General features: G+C 43.9%; 1 protein-coding gene across 1 annotated transcript; it reads right to left on the bottom strand.

Moving 5' to 3' along the window:
• Positions 1 to 6,418: 6,418 nt before the first annotated feature.
• On the bottom strand, positions 6,419 to 7,070 carry LOC106728714. The gene has a single exon (XM_032498478.1). It carries the CDS (start codon positions 6,812 to 6,814, stop codon positions 6,446 to 6,448), a length of 369 nt encoding a protein of 122 aa, XP_032354369.1. The 5' UTR covers positions 6,815 to 7,070; the 3' UTR covers positions 6,419 to 6,445.
• Between the last annotated feature and the right edge of the window lie 10,834 nt (positions 7,071 to 17,904).

Raw genomic sequence — 17,904 nt, 5'->3', positions numbered from 1 at the left:
TGTCCTTTATTATTATTTTTTTCTATCTAGAAACAATCAGCTTTAGGACCTAATCACTTTCTCTTCCCTTCCTCATACCCCCCCCCCTTTTTTTTTTAACTCAAAACATATATCTTACTTTCCTACTGTATAGTGAAATGTTTTCCCCATTGTTTTTAGTTTCAATCACACATTCAAACTAGAATCCTCAATTCTGCAAAATCTTAACTTCCAATGATGTTTCAATATCTTAATTCATTAGGGAATGACCCACAAGCTACTCAACTATTCAATAAACTTTCATTATTTAACCCAGTCCAGCACAACTCCAGATTTTCAAGTCACCAAATACCTAGGGAATCACTTTTAAGTAGACATTCTCAAACCATAACCATTTCCAAAGAGTTCACCCACCTGCATTCAGTTCATATATAAGAATTTCATCATATCAAGTTAATTTTTTTCTTTCTGCTGACAAACTCTGTGACAGAAACATGAACTTATTGACCTTCAGTAAACCTACAGTAAAAGACATGTCTGTATTGATTATACCAACAAGTTGAATCTAGCTTTAATATCAGATATCAATTCAATATTGAATATCTCTCAGATCACATGAACCCAAAACCCATTCTGTCTAGCTTTTCCTATACTTAGAAATATTTAATTTGTAAGTACTTACTTTTAAGTCAATTAAATAGAGCTCATCTACAAGTTAATCTTTTGTATAGAATCAGAGATCTCAGTTTTTCCACTAGAGTTTTCAAAAAAACCTGTTTGTTTGTTTTTTTTCCTTGAGAGCCCAGGTAGGTCATTTACATCTCATCTCACCAGAAAGAGGAATGCAAGTTCTTCCTCTAACTGCTTTTACAAAACCCAACTATCTTGGGGTTTTCCATGATTCTTTTCCCCTCTAGTTCTGAAATATCCACTTCAGTTTAAAGAAATAACAGTAATAGGCAATAATGTGTGTGTGTGTCTGTGTCTGAGTATAATTTGCTCATATTCACATGCCTCACTTTCAGCAAAACCAGGAAGAGAGAACAGGATTTGGACTCAGGTACTGAGATACTCACACACACCCCTCCCCACCAAGATAAAAGCCGAAGTAATTGCAAAAGGCCCACTTTGATATAATAATAGAACAATTTAGGGATCATTGTTCTCCAGACCTCAGGGAGTACAATACAAAACATCAGTTTCTTTCATTTATGGGAGCATAGCTGAAGATCTCCCAGTTTTGCAAAATATACCCTAGGAGGACGATAAGATGGAACAGAACTCCGATCATCCACACTTAATTACTCACAGCTGATGTTATCAAATATCAAGCAAACAACAATTCAAAACAGTCTCTCAGGATCACAGTTCCCTAGCCCCAAAAAGAGTGACTCCCAGTCAATGCCCCATCAGTCCAGAAGGCGAGAATCCCAACCAGTGTCCCATCAGAGATGAAGCTGAATGAATGACCATGGCTAGAAAGGGAGAACCCCAATCAATGCCCCCCCACAGGCGAAGTCAACGCAACAGGGAGGGATACCCTGGTGCTGTGCGAGCCAGAGACATCTCAACGGGCCAGTACAGGTACTGATACACACATGCATAAACAACCAACCAGTCTGACAAACAAAAGATCAGATGAGGTGTAGCCCCCCAGATTCCACTTTCATAACCAGATGGAGGCTTCCAGAGTGGCCTGGCTCCTAAAAGAGAATGGACCCAGAGTGGCTCACTTCCTGGAAGGGAATGAACCCAGGTGGAGTGGTGGAATTTTCCCATCCTGTGCAAGCCAGGGTGGCTCACCCTAAAACAATACACACGAAAAGACAAACAACAGATACGATCAGAGGAGGTGTAGTCTAAAAAATGCCACTTCCTCTCCCAGATGGAGGCCCCCAAACAGACTGGCCCAGCTCTGGAAAGAGAACAGACCTAGAGTGACACACAATGAGCCCAAGTGGAGTGGAGGGAATTCCCAGCCTGTGTAAGCTGAAGAGACTCACCCCTCAGCGACACCAAATGTAGACCACAGGTATGGACATTTCTCAGCTCCAAAAAGCCTCGTGGGGGTGGGTAGCCAGTGCCTGTCAAGGAGAGTCCCTCCCAGTTCCCAGGAGCGAAATGAGCTCCAGTGGCTGTTGGGGATCCAAGGACGGGGCTTCCCCTACCCGTGGTGGACCTGCCACAGGCACAGACTCCTGGTTGGCATCACCAAAATTGTTACTGAGCACAAGTTCGTGTGCTGGATGCACTGTGAGGCCAAAAACTACCAAAACGTTGGAGTGTGTATCAGAGAAAGGTTTATTGCTGGGCTGAGCAAAAAGAACGTGTACCTCATGCCCAAAAAAGCCCTGAACTCCCTGAAGGGTTTCAGTTGAGCATTTTTAAAGGTGGCTGAGGGAGGGGCACCCCAGGGTCTGTGATCAGCTGTGCACAATTCTCTGACTGGTTGATCAATCCTTAGGGACCAGAAGGCCTGGTGGCCATGTGCTCAAGATCAAGTAGTTAATTTCTTCCATTTGATGGTGGTTTTTAGCATCTGAAAAACTCAGGAAATCTGCATGAGATACTGCAATCTGGGTACTTCAGAGAAGAGCTACAGCAGAGAATAAGGGAGGGGTCTATCCCTGGAGGGCCCTGTAGAGTCCTGCTCAGATACACTAATATATACTAAAAATGGATGAGCCTTGAGAACTTCACGAAGGACCACATGTTGTATGATTCCATTTACATAAAATGTGCAGAACAGGCAAGTATAGAGAGACAGTAAGTTGAGTAGTGGCTGCCTAGGGCTGGGGAGGGCAGTTGGAGTGCAACAGGTGAGGGGTGTAGGGTTTCTTCTAGGGGTGATAAAATATCCTGACATTGATTGTGGTGATGGCTGCACAACTAAAAACCAATGAGTTGTGCAATTTAAGTGAATGAGTTGTATGGTGTGTGAATTCTCTCTCAATTCCACTGGTGAAAAATACTGGAGTACATCATACTCTAGAAGCAATGCCAGGGCTCATCTGGCTCTGTCGCTAGTTCTGTGACCTTGGGCAAATCACTTCACCAGGTCAGTTTCTTCACCTGCAAAATGGGGAGAATAAAAGAAACTGCCTCATAGGGTTGTGATAATTCGATAAATTCATGCTATATAAAACACCAAGCCTGCCACATGGTGAGTTCCATTAGTAAAAGTGAGCTCCATGAAGGCTAGGGTTGTACCTCTTTTGCTAATTACTATCCGCCAGTGTTTGATACCTAATAAACAATAAAACACCTAGAAAATTAACCATTATTTCCCAGTTTCAGGTTCTACTGTTGCAAGTAACTAAATTCCAACTGTCATCCCCGACTTAAACTTCCTTCTGTCTCATGATATTCAGAAACCACTGTTCGCTATCTCTGTATATCTATCCACCTCTGACAAGCCAGTACATAATAGGACAATTGTCCAAAACAATTGTCTCCCTCTTCATCATTTATGCTCTGCTAAAAGTCATTTACTGGATGTCTGTTATTTTTGCCTGCTCAGCATCCATGATCTTGATAACTGCAGGTTTCCCTTGGGAAACTCTTTCCTATTGCATGATATTTTCATGGGACTGCTTGTTAGGGAGTCTTTTCTGCCTTCTGGATGAAGGTGGGCATGTGATCCTAGCCAGGTCAATAAGACTCCCTAGAATTTCATTCTTGAGCAGCCTGACATGGAGACCAAAAAATGTGCCCCTTTCTTTTTATGGTTAAATCCTGAAAAGGCTGTTCATTAGTACTTGAGTGGAGAGGCTTGATATTTTGGACAAGGGAGCTTCTTATTGGAATCCCAGAAATTGGGGAACAATTGAGAGCTATAGGGAGGCAGTAATTGTGAAATTAGGTGGACAATGGAGGGGATATGTGACCAAATATCCTGGGATACTTAAATGATATAAAACTGTATTTTCCGTTAGCCAGGCCAGACACATGAAGATGCTAAAGGGACTCGTGGATGGTGAGAGAGTAGTGGAAAGTCAATACTAGTTAGAAAATATGGGCCAAGCATTGGAGCTTGGGGTTAGGGTGAGCTTAATACTGAGGCCTGCAATGATGAGGTGGATGTTAAGGAAGGCTGGAGCACAATATTGGCGAGATAGTAATAATCCAAGTATTTGAGGAACAAGGCAATGAATCTTGACATAAGGGGATCAAATAGGGCTGGATATTTAGAATATTGGAGCCAATTGATCCAATCATAGAAGCAATAGGATCTAATAATGGTATAATCATGGGAACCAGATATTGGAATTAGGGGAGGAAAATGGAGGCCTGGATTTGGTGGCACAGAAAGGGTCATGATATTTGTGGAACAATGTACCAAATGTCGAGGAATAAGGAACTTTGGTTCTGGGCATAGGAGCGGGGGAATTCTACTATTGGGATTAACTGAGGGCATAATATTGGAGGCTCACATCCTGAGAAGTCACTGAAGGATTGCACGAGGGTTAAGAGGGGTTGTGTGAATGGGAAACAAGGGACCAAATGTTTGGAGAACACTGGACCAGATATTGGGATTCAGCGGTTAGTCAATATTAAAGGAGAGTAAAAATCCAATATCCAAGATTGAAAACTGGAAAAACAGTGAGACGTACATCCTGTGGTACCTCAGAGACTTAGTTTCGTAGAACAGTGCCACTGACTATTGGGGGGAGGTTATTGAAGTACATGGTGGTTGCAGGGCACAGGCTGGCATTGGGAAACAGCAGACATCATACTTGTGGTGCTGAAATAAAGTGTAGAGGGGCAAGATATTAAGGCATGTAGCGATATGGGATTATGGGAAAACAGAAAAGGGAAACGACAAAGCCCTGATGGGAGAAAACACTGAGCTTATAAAGATACAAGCTGGGTGAGTCGGGGGCAGATTCTAGAGCTCAGTTGGGGGACCTCCCCGGGGCAGAAGTGTCTTGGTGATGGAGGCCAGTGGGGACTAGAGACTGAGGGGCAGTGAATAATGCCACAATGGAGTGGTGACCGACCTGCTGTCAGAGGATAGCAGAACTGGACATTGGTGTGCTGTCCGGAACTGACATGGAGAAATTTGCCATTTAGAGGCATATAGCCATTGAGGGGAGGGAGATGCTGTATCTTGGAGGATGCTGGACAATGGGATGAAATTTGTTTGGAGGGACAGTTGGGATATTGTGAAGATTATGGAATGAAAATTGGAGCAGAATAGGAAGTTTGGTGGGCCCACTGTGTAGTTGGAAATTAAAAGAGAACAGAATATAAAGGACACTGACGAGGGAAAAGATTTATTCCATCAGCGGTACCATAATTACAGCCATTTCCAAGTAAATGCAGTAATAGAGCGCTATGTTTTGACATTTAACATTCACGAGTGAACAGAGATGGCAGGTAGGTGAATAATGCCAAGGTGGGTTTTGGCATTAGGCCTTTCGGGTCTGAGATGATGACAAACCACTAAAAGTCGCGTTGTTTCCCAGCACGGAGTCTTGTCAATGAGAAATTCCCCCACCCCCTTCCTCTTGGGTCCCAGAGCTCCGGAAGGGCTCCCAGCGGCTGAAGCTGCCGCGTAAACCCCCAAAGATGCCATGACATCCCTTCCGTGGACCCCAGCCAGGGCCCCAGACTCTGTCCCGCACAGCACCAGCTACAAGCCCACGCCCCAGGAGGTCTGCAGCCGCTGGTCCCACGCCGTCCAGGACACGAAGACAGCGTGGCTTCCTGGCAGGACAGCTCCTTCACCTATGGGTCTCCGCTCGGCTGCGACATCTGTAGCTGCGTCAGAGCCTAAAGCAGGGAAAAGGCAGTCTCGCTCAGCTCAAGCCCCTAGGGAGGTGGCGCGCTACTCCGACAATCGCCACTTACCGTGTCCTGCGCCACTCTTCGTGTCCTGCGCCACGCATTGTGTCCTGCGTCACTCGTGTCCTGCTCTCCTGCGGCATCCGCTGCGCAGTCAAGCCGACCAGTTCCCGCGCTCCGGACTCTGTCTGCGCCAGCTCGGGGGCACAGCTGGCTCCTCCGGGGCAATACAGTATCACAGGGCTCTGGCCCAGCCCGGGCCAGGGTGCCGACCCTCCCCGCGGGGCCCTCTCCGGAAGGGCCCAGGGCTGGCGCATCCCTTAAAGAACAGGTTGAGCTCGCTGTGCGCGCTCCCATCTCACAGAGAGGTAGGGTCCAGGGACATTAACCTTATTATAACTGGGATTCAGTCACACCCCGAGATTCCAAACATTGGGGTCTGTGTCCCCTCCCCTAATCCCCAGGTGTAAAAAGACCCTTATTTCATTAGCGGCAGCTGCTTTTGATGTTCCTACTGATGGACGGTTAGACAAAGGGAATGACAAGCAGAGAAAAAAACAAATAAGCATCGAAAGCTACATGAACGGGGTGCAGAGCCTCTCCAAACACAAAATGCTGAGCCCTTCTTTTCCTTCCCCTTCCCCTCGGCCCTGCGCCCACCCCATCCTACCCTGGCCACTCAGGCAAGCTGTAGATGGATATAGGTAAAGATGCAGGAGGTGATGGAGAAGGCGATGGCCGCGTAGATAAAGATGGAGAGGTGCGGAAAATGGTCGAGATAGCAGCCTTCGTCCAGTGGAGGTGTCTCCTCCCGGGGAGAGGAGGGCGCTGCGGCCCTGGGGGGCTGCCCGGAGCGGGCCCCCTGCGCCCTCCCGCCTGCGCGCCGACCAGCCTTCTTCCCTGAGGCCCAGGCCGCCGACTTGGGCCCGCGGACGGCGGGGGGATCTTCTGGGGGAGGCTTGTCAAACAGGCCTTCGGAGTTAGCGTCGGGGTCTTGGCAAAGCTGCTCGGTGTCCCACGATTTGCACTGAAAGAATTGGTCAGCCATTGGCGAGGAGCACGGAAAATGGCTCTGCTGGTTCTGGGTGGTCAGGTCCGTGCCGGGTCTGGGTCCGGTAGGGGCGCAGTGGGTGGTGGCCCCGGCTGCGGCTGTATTTCTACCACCCAGGAGGGGGCGGCAAGGGGCGGAGCCAGCAGGGGGGCGCGGAGGCGGGGGAGGGGAGGCTCTGCAGGGTTTCCTCCCCCTGGCTCCTCCTTCAGCCCCCAGCCTGTTGCAGAGGTTGGCGGTCCAGATTCCAGCTCCGGGATGCTCCAGGGCCCGCGCCTCTGGAGTCTCTGCGCAACTTCTTTTGTTTCCATGGCAACCTGATGCGAAGAGCAGAAAGGAGGGAATGCGAGCTGCTAGCTGGGACCCAGGGATTCAAAAAGCGCTCTTTGGGAGCGAAAGCAGCTAAAATTCAGCAGACCAGGATCTCGGCTCCTCACAGCTTCCCGGGGGTGGTTATTTCTATTTTTAAAAGAAATACTGTGGGGTCTCTTTTTTTTTTTTTTTTTCATTTTAAAATTTAATGCATGAAAAAACTAATACATAATCTTTGTAAAAAACATAAAAGTTATAAAGCACTATAAGCAAAAAGAGGAACAAAATAAAGGCTCCCACCATCCCAAGGCCCAGAGGTAGCTCAGTTAACGTGTTAGTGCTTTTCTTCCCCTCTTACTTTTCCTTTCTTCTCACACCTGCATCTGTATCTGTATCTGTATGTGTACATCCTGGGTTTTCTTGTCCTGCTCCTCACCCACAAAAGCAGGGTCCTAACCTTTCAGGCATCTCACCTATGATTAGATCATCAGGAACAAGTACTTTAAAAAGATGCCTGACCAGAACCGGTGCCCTGACCGCCTCTACTCAGATTCCTCTTGGCATCCTAGACGCCCTTCTCTGGTTTCTGTTGGTACCGCCACAGACTGCTGGGTACCACCATCTCCTGGAATCTCTGTTGCACCTGAGGTTCCGAGGCTGGTTGGTGTTCCTCTGTGGAATGTGGTGATGGTGGGCGTTAAAAAAAATGTCTCTGATTTATTTTGCTGTGTTTTAGAAAAAATAGGATTGTAACAACAATCAAATTAAATAAGCAGTGTTTCCATAATAATGGTGCTGCATATCCCTGGGGGTAAATGAGATGATTTTAGGTGGCACAGGATTAGTATTTTAAAAGAATGGCTCTGATTTATTTTGCTGTATTTTAGAAAAAAATAAAACTAGCACACAGAATTCAAAATTTCCTAGATATTACTGCCTGGACCAAGTCTAAAACTTTTTAAGTGAGTGAAAGTTAAAGAACAGAGATTAAGCAATTAAACCATACACACATAAGGCAAAAAAAAAAAAAAAATCAACAAGCCAATTTTAGAAATGCCTGAAATTGGGAAATGCTAAGACAATGCATATGAAAATAGCCTTAAACTGTGCAGCTCTTTACAAATATGAACTATTATTACTAAAAAATGTTCTGGCTTCCCTGAAGATAATGGCGACTTCAAGGGGAAATGGAGGGGGAAGTTTAACTCCCCCATAATCCCCACCAGTCTCCCATTCTTTGATATGGGCAATGGGTGTTTTTCTTAGTTTTATCTGAAGTGTTATGTGATGTAAACCATTTCAAATTCCTGCTACTTAATTCCAACCAGATTGATTGCTTTGAAGCCCCTTCACAGAAATTCTGAGGCCACCTCTGTACTTAAGTCAGTATTTGGCTCCTCAGTTTCTCCATCTGGCCTCAAGACGAAGGGACAAAGAATTTTTAAGTTGCAGACCAGGAGAGCATGAAAGCATGGGTGTGGAGGGTGGTGTGGAAGAGCTGTGTGTGAGGCTGAGATGTGGCAAAAGCCACATCAACCCACCCATGGGGCTGGGAGGCTGTGGAGTAGGCAGTGGAGGCAGCTCAGGAGCAGGAGGGAGTCCTGGGTCAGGGCCGTGCAAGGGTGTGCTGGGGAAGGGCTGGGGGAAAGTGAACGGTGCAGGTGCTAGGGGTTATCTGGCTACTGCGGGGACCCATGGCACATTGAGAAGCTGGGAGGCTCAACAACAAAGACACAGTGTCCTGAGGACACTTTGTTAGTTTCCACCTGATCCATCTGTACAGAAATGAACGTCGTGCAAAACAACCCTGGTCCCAGGCCACGGCATCTCTGGGGGCTCTACCTCTCAGAGGGAACTTGGCCAACTCAGCACAAGGCACCTTGGCACACTCTGCCTGTGCCCAGCAGTGACAGAACTAAGTCTTCCCCAGGCCAGGGAGCTCAGCGTCCTCAGTAAGCCCTGAAAAGGCAGATATCTGGAGGTCCCAAGCTGCAATATCACTCTCCACTTGGTGCCAGAGTATTCCAGGAAAAAATCTCATGAATCTAAGGCCCAGAGCCAGAATCTACTAAAGGTCCTGAACAGGCAAAGGCTGCCTTTAGCACTGCTTCTGGGACCCATCCAGACCACACATCCTTCTCAGAGGTGAGAGAACCAGCCTCTTCCAGGAGGATCTCTGCTCCTGGGCTGAGATGGAGATCTCCTTGATCTATTCAGGAGGAGCTGTCTGTGAAAGAAGGATACCCTATCTGAATGAACATGAATTAGGGATCTGAGTCCACCAGGCCAAAGGCCAGCTCTGAACAAGTGTCAACTCACCATGTTGGTTATATCCCCTGGGAGGAATTCAATAATAATAGTAATAATAATAATAACAATAATAGCAACCAACAGCCCTGCCTGTGCTAGGAGCTGTGCTCATTTTTGCAGAGATGGTCCCTGAATTAATTCTTAACACCATGAGTCAAACACCAGTATTTTCTCCAATATTCAAACGAGGAAACCAGTAATACTATGTGTGACCTTAGGTCAATCCTTTCTCTTGAGAGTGTCAGTTCCGCATTAACAAGAGAAGGAATTAATAGTACTACAGTGGGTGAGGGGAGGTGAGCTCCTTTTCACATTGTCAGTGCTGAGAAGCCGGTACCACCTCTGAGGGAAGCAATTTAGCAAGGCATAGAAAGTCATGAGAATATTCATGTCCGTTGATATAATCATCTCACCCCTCAGTATTGATTTCAAGACAATGATCTAAAGGATAAAGAAAAGCTCTCTGCAAAAAGATGTGTACAGTTTATCATGGCAAAAAATTGGAGCAAACTCAGTGTCAGAACAAGAGGAGAATAGTTAATTACATGATGGTGCATTCACTGCATGGGCTCATACACAACCCTCAGAGAGGTTATTCTGAAAACTCTAAAGTAGCTTGGGGATGCTTGTGATGACCTAATTCAAAGTCAAAAAAGGAAGATTTAAAACCACATGTGCTAGGATGACAACAAGATGAAAATGTGTTCCTGCAGAGGAAGGCTGGAATGGGAAGAGTAAAGATGATCATTTTTGCATTGTTTGGATGGTGAGATCACGGGGCAATTTCTTTCTCATTTTCCCCGACTTCGTGTACCATTGTTATATTATTTTTTGTGCACCAAAATCAATTAATAGTTGAGAAAATCTAAGCAATGGATCCGGTGGCCACTTGCAGGATTAACAATACCCTGCAATGTTCTGTTAGTGCCCACGCAGTCTAAGGACTTTACCCGAGTGTCTGGATGGCCCCAGATTGCCTAGCAACCACCTGCTCAATAGCAGTTGCTAGGAAACCAGAGACAGAGCCAGGACTCCTGACTAATACTCAGTGTCCATACTACTGCCAGTCTCCTCCCCTCAAGTTCTCTCCCTAGGGTCATGTTCCTACCTAGCCACTCCTCCTCCTCTCCTGCTTTCCCCCTCCAGGTTCCTCATCTGCCTGCAACTAACCTGCCAGCAGCACTCAGTGAGTCCCCACAACCACAGAGCCTACCATGGCACAGGCGACCACAGGTTCCAGAGGACCGATTAGTGCCTGGACAGGAGTATGTACATGGTTTAAAGCTTAAGGGCTGTTATCTCATCATTGAGACAAGCATTGCCTGCAGCCTTTACGGGACCCTAGCCAGCCCTTCTCCCCTTGTGGAGTGATTCTCTTAGGAAAGGCATTGAGATCAGCTCAGAAAATTCGAGTTCTCAGCAATACAGGCATGTGTCTGAAATCGTGTCCACAATGCCCACCTAGTTTTACCTTGGATGTCTGAACCACAGCTGCTCCATTTTGACTTTCAAATGCACTTCCCTCCTCAAGGCCAAAGCAAATGTACAATGCTTGTCTAAGAGGCCACAAAACAGGCTGCTTTGGTCAGTAAAGTTTAAGTCAAACCATACATAAGCCAGAATGACTTCCCCATCCCTCAGTAGCTGCAGGTTTTTCTCTCATTTCCCCTTTTGATTATGAATCTTCCAATAGAAACCACTGGTGATCAAAATATCTGTCCCTCAGTGCTGGGTGGTGGCTCCTGCCCAGGTTCAGATCACGTTCCTTGGTCCTAGGCCTCCTTTATATTTGCCTAGTTATCCACATTGGGGGAAAAATAACAGATAAAGTAAACAGGCTCAGAGAAACCCTTTACAGACTGTACATTTTATCACTTATACCCCATTGTTACACAAGCATTGCACATGTGCTTTTAGCAATAGACTTACAGCACTGTTATACATCGTGAGCAGTTATACTCTGTGCCAACTCCATTAGAGAGTTCTCTTTCTACCCTAAACATTGAGGGCAATATTGCTAGGGAGTCAACATTTGGTAAACAGTTCAATTAGAAAACAGATTAAAAGCCAGCAACACTTCAGACAACCCAAAAATTATAACCATATTCACTCAACCCCATGCAATCAGTCCCCCTTACCAACAGATTCATAAAATCAGTTTTTCATTAGACTTCTTAAATACCTTACCCAGCCAAGCAGTATGATTTAAAAGAAACCTGTGCTTGTCAGAAAGTCCATTCTATGAATCTTCTTGAAGGTGAAGCAGTTCTGAAAAGCATCAGCTTAACTGTCCACGAATGACAAAAGACCACAAAAGGCAAGGTAAAAGATCTGATTATAATGTTTTTGACTAAGAGGCTTATCAAGTTGCTGTGACCTACAACATCCCGAGATAACAACCAGAGTCAGGACTGATAGCATTATACCAGGACACACCTGGATTTCGTATAATTTGTAGGATGTTTATATTAACAACATTTATCCACACTGTGTAATCAGAGGAGGCTTATCACTCATTTGACTATACTTCCCATGTAATTCAACACACCAACCAATCCTAGTTAGTTTGATATTTTTCTCTGAGAAGTCTCAGGGGCCCTCTGAAGTGGCCCAAAGTTAGCTAAGAGCAAAAGAACTTTAATTAGAATTTGAAAGGAAGCTTTTAAAAAATATCAAAAAGTTTCACACAATCTGTAATCAGAAGCATTCTAAATAAACTTGTTCTCTTAACAGAGAGGAACCAGATCTAGTCCTGCTCTAGCCTAATTTTAACAACAAAATCCATTTACCTAATCAAGTTTAATCTCAGCCCAACAATGCACAAAACTCCTTTTTGTTTTTAGGGCTCCCTTTCTACAAACTTTCCACAACTTTCTGTATCCATATTAGTTTGTCCCTTGTTTTTTTCCTATCTAGACACAACCAGTTCTAGGACCAAATCACCCTCTTTTTCCTTAATAAAATGCAATTCATTTCTCATTTTCCTCTTTTTTTAAACTCAAAACATATATCCAAAATGGCCATACTGTCCAATGCAATCTATAGATTTAATGCGATCCCTATCAAATTACCCAGGACATTTTTCACAGAGGTAGAATAATCCTAAAATTTATATGGAATCACTAAAGACTCAGAATTGCCAAAGCAATGCTGAAGAAAAAGAACAAAGCTGGAGGAATAACCTTCCCAAACTTCAGACAATACTGCAGAGCTGCAGTAATCAAAAGAGCATGGTATTGGTACAAAAACAGACACATGGATCAATGGAACAGAACAGACAGCCCAGAATAAATCCACAGACCTATGGTCAATTAATCTTTGACAAAGGAGGCAACAATATACTAATGGAGTAAAGACAGTCTCTTCAGCAAGTGGTGTTGGGAAAACTGGACAGCCGCATGTAAATCAATGAAGTTAGAACATTCCTTCACACAATATACAAAAATAAACTCAAAACAGCTTAAAGACTTAAACATAAGACAAGACACTATAAACCTCTTTGGAGAAAACATATGCAAAACATTCTCTGACTGTAAATCTTAGCAAAGTTCTCCTAGGGTAGTCTACCCAGGCAATAGAAATAAAAGCAAAAATAAACAAATAAAACCTAATTAAATGTATAAGCTTTTGCACAGCAAAGGAAACCATAAACAAAACAAAATGACAACCTATGGAATGAGAAAAAAATATGTGCAAATGATGTGACTGACAAGGGTTTAATTTCCAGAATATATAAACAGCTCATACAACTTAATAGCAAAAAACAAACAACCCAATCCAAAAATGGGCAGAAGACCTAAACAAGCAATTCTCCAATGAAGACATACAAATGGGCAATAAGCACATGAAAAAATGCTCAATATTTCTACTTATCAGAGAAATGCAAATCAAAACTACAATGAGGTATCATCAGTCAGAATGGCCATTATTCAAAAGTCCACAAATGATAAATGCTGGAGAGGATGTGGAGAAAAGGGGAACCCTCCTACACTGTTGGTGGGAATGTAGTTTGGTGCAGCCACTATGGAAAACAATATGGAGATTCCTCAAAAGACTTAAAATAGACTTACCATATGATCCAGCAATCCCACTCCTGGGCATATATCTTAAGAGAACTCTACTTTGAAAAGATACACACACCTCAATGTTCATAGCAGCACTATATACAATAACCAAGACATAGAAGCAACCTAAATGTCCATTGACAGATGACTGGATAAAGAAGTTGTGGTATATTTACACAATGGAATACTACTCAGCCATAAAGAAGAATAAAATAATGTCATTTGCAGCAACACGGATGGACTTGAAGATTGTCATTCTAAGTGAAGTAAGCCAGAAAGAGAAAGAAAAAACATCATATATCACTCATATGTGGAATCTAAAAAAAAAAAAAAAAAAAAAAAAAAAGAAAGAAAGAAAAGAAAAAAGAGGACACCAATGAACTCATCTACAAAACAGAAACAGACTCACAGACATAGTAAACAATCTTATGGTTACTAGGGGAAAGGGGGTGGGAAGGGATAAATCTGGAAGTTTGAGATTTGCAAATGTTAACCACTGTATATAAAAATAGATATAAACGTTTCTTCTGTATAAGACAGGGAACTATATTCAGTATCTTGTAATAACATTTAATGAGGAGGAATATGAAAACAAATATATGTATTTATATATGCATGACTGGGATACCCTGCAGGTAAGAAATTGACACATTGTAACTGACTATATACTTCAATAAAAAAAACAAACAAAAAAAACATATCCTACTTAACTACTCTATACTGAAATGTTTCCTTTATTATTTTTAGTTACTTCAATTACATATTTAAATTAGGATCCTCAGCTCCTAAAAATCTTAATTTCTAGTGAAAACCAAGAAGTAAGCAACTATGGACTGTCTTTTACATCAGCATTCTGTAGACTGACAAACACAAACAATAATCTCCAAAACCATGTGCTTTTCACAGAAAATCTCAGTGTGGCACCAAACATACTTAACAATAGTCCTAAACACCTTTAGTTTCTCTGTAAAGGGAAGCCAGTGTTTAGGAAACAATGTTTTAGTGTCTTATATTGTTTGAGAATGACCTAGCCATTTAACAAACTTTCATCATTTAACGCAATTCAGCACAACTATAAACTTTCAAGTTACCAAATATTTAGAGAGATCATCCTTTAGTAGACATTCCTAAAATGTAATTATTTCCAAAGAGTTCACCCCAAAGCTCCCATCTCATTTGTATTTAATTTACTTACAATAATCTTATCATATCAAGTTAATTAATTTTTTTCTTTCTGCTGACAAACTGCAACAGAAAATGAACTTACTGACCTTCAGTGAACTTAGATACAATAAAAGACTTGTCTGTACTGATTACACCAACAATCTTAAGCTGGCTTTAATATCAGGTATCAATTCAATATTGAACATTTTCTACATCACATGAACCTGAAACTTGTCCTGTTTAGCTTCTGTTATACTTAGAAGTATTTAATTTGTAAGCAATATCTTTTAAGTCAATTAAATAGAGCTCAAAGTTCAATTAAATAGAGCTCATCGACAAGTTAATTTTAAGACAGAACCAGGAATCTCAATTTTTCTGCTTGAGTTAAAAAAAACAAAAAACTTTTTTTTTCCCTTGAGAGCCTAGGTAGGTCATTTACATCTCAAAGGCACAGAAAAAGAAATGCAAATTCCTGCTCTAATTGCTTTTACAAAACCCAACCATCTTTGGGTTTCCGGGATTTTTTTTCAGTTCCCAAACATCCACTTTGGTTTAAAGAAATAACAGTAATAGAAAATAGTATATATATATATATAAAATTCAGTCACATTCATATGCCTCACTTTCAGCAAAACTAGGAAGAGAGAACAGGATTTGGACTCAGGTACCGAAACATTCAGACACACATGAACTCAGGATAAAGCCAAAGACTGCAGAAGGCCTGCTTTGATATAATAGCAGAGCCATTAGGGGCCACTGTTCTCCAGATCTCAGGGAATGCTGAGCCCACACAGTGTTACAAAAAATATATACATATTATTTTCTTTCATTTATGGGCGCATAGCTGAAGATCTCCCAGTTTTGCAAAATATACCCTCTGGGAACTGGAAGATGGAACAGAGCTCTGAATATCCATAATAGCTATTCACAGCTGGTGTTGTCGAATATCAAGCAAACAAATGCAATGCGAAAGACAATCTTGAAGGGTCACAGTTCCCTTGCTCAAAAGGGTGATGCCCAACCAATGTCCCCTCAGTTCAAACGGGGAGAACCCCAACAAGTGCCCCATCAGAGATAAGGAAGCCGAATGAAAGACCAAGGCTAGAAAGGGGAAATTCTGACCAATGCCCTGCCACAGGCCACGCCAGCACAGCAGGGAAGAGTGCTCTGATGTCCTCACGCTTGTGCCCCATCACTCGCCAAAGATGTCTCAACGAGCCAACGCAAGTACTGACACGCACACGTACAAACAACAAACATGGTCCCACAAACCAAAGATCAGACAAGGTGTAGCCCCCAAATTCCACTCCCATTCCATTCCAGAGAGGCCTGGCTCCTGAGGGAAAATGGACCCAGAGTGGATCCCAGGGAGCCCAAAATGACTCACTTCCTGGAAGGGGATGAGCCCAGATGGAGTGGGTAGAATTTCCCCGTCCTATGCAAGCCAGAGTGGCTCACCCTAAAAATGACAAACACGAAAACACAAACAATAAATAAGCCATGGTTGCACAGACACACAATCAGAGGAGGTGCAGTCTGAAATATTCCACTTCTACTCGTAGATAGAGGCCTCCAAACTGATTGGCTCAGATTTTGAAAGAGAATGGACCCAGAGTGGCTCACAATGAACCCAGATGGAGTGGAGAGAATTTCCAGCTGGTGAAAGCTGGAGCAACTCACCCTCACCCTCAAGCAACACTGAATGTGGATCGCAGCTCAGGACGTTTCTCAGCTCCAAAGCCTCGTGCCAGGGCAGCAGGTGCCTGTCAGGGAGAATCTCATTTCCCTGTAGTGAGATGAGCTCTGGCAGCCGGTGGGGACCCAGTGAAAAAGCTGTTTCCAGCAGGGGTTGACCAGCCACCAGCACAGACTCCTAGGCTGGCTTCACCAAAATTGTTACTGAACACAAGTTCATGTGCCCGATGCACAGTGAGGCCAAACCAACTGAAATGTTGGGGTTTGGGGCAGAGAGAGATTTATTGCTGGGCCAAGCAAGGAGAATGCATGGCTTATGCTCCCCAAACCCTGAATTCCCTGAAGGGTTTCAGCTGAGCATTTTTAAAGGCCGCTGAGGGAGGGGCATCCCAGTGTCTGTGACCAGCTGTGCATAATTCTCTGATTGGTTAATGGTGCTTAATCCTTAGGCGCCAGAAGGTCTGGGGGCTACATGCTCATGATCATCAAATAGTTAATTTCTTCCACTTGGTGATGGTTTCTAGCATCCGAGAAACTCAGGAAATCTGCCTGAGATACCACAATCTGGGTACTTCAGAGAGGAGCTACACCAGAGGATATGGAGTCCTTCCCAAGAAGGTTACACTTGTTCTAAGTAGCCCACTTGAAAGAGAAAGGAAATTCATCTAGGGTGGATCCATCTGAACACAGTGCTCCTGGAGAACCCCCAATCTTCCACCACTGTTGAGAACAATCCATGCTGCCCTGGGCTTCTTCATTCCCCGCACACCCACCATGTTGCTCTACCATCACCTTGGTCCTGAGAAAGCCACCTTCCACCTCTACCTGATGCCCAGTGACCGCTCCATTCAGAACCTGCTCTGTGCTCAGTCATGGACTGATTTCCTGGCTCACAGAGGCTTTCGGGGGGTGGGTCTCAGCTTCACCACTGTGGGCTCGATTACCTTTTGCTGACCTACCTGCAAATCCAAAGAATCAGTAATATTTCCAGTGTCCATGATCTGAGATTCTGAAGGATTGTTTGTGTCTTTTGAGAACCGAGGAAGTTGGGGAGAGAGTCAGATGAGGGTCAGGCCCTCTCCCCTAGGTTGAAATGATGGCACACCTGATTACTGGCCAGAGGACTCCTAGGGTAAAGGATGTTTGATACAGGAGAAACTTGAAGGATGTGACACATTGTATTTTCCAAAGATGGCTGTACTAAAATTATCTATCTATCTATCTATCTATCTATCTATCTATCTATCTATCTATCTCCCATTCTATGTGCTCCTCTTAAAATATCACAACCCTACTGAGAGGTGGGGTTTAGTTCCTTCCCCTTGAATATGGGTTCAAGGGATATGATTGCTCTAACTATCAGAATATGGTAGAAATGAAACGATGCTATGTGACCTCCAAAACTAGATCATAAAAGGATACAGCTTCTGATTCTCCCTTTCTCTCTCTCCACTCACTCTAGGAATCTAGCTCCTTGTGACAAAGCCACAGCTAAGGTCTCAACCAACAGCCAGCATCAACCACTAGACATTCAACTGAGCAGTC

The sequence above is a fragment of the Camelus ferus genome, chromosome 16 (genome assembly GCF_009834535.1).
Source record: "Camelus ferus isolate YT-003-E chromosome 16, BCGSAC_Cfer_1.0, whole genome shotgun sequence".
Taxonomy (NCBI): domain Eukaryota; kingdom Metazoa; phylum Chordata; class Mammalia; order Artiodactyla; family Camelidae; genus Camelus; species Camelus ferus.
The sequence above is the reverse complement of the archived record's forward strand: the minus strand, read 5'-3'. Positions and strand labels throughout refer to the sequence as shown.

Excerpts from the sequence above, each read along its gene's own strand:
- LOC106728714 (XM_032498478.1), bottom strand. The coding sequence starts at position 6,814 with ATGGCTGACCAATTCTTTCAGTGCAAATCGTGGGACACCGAGCAGCTT.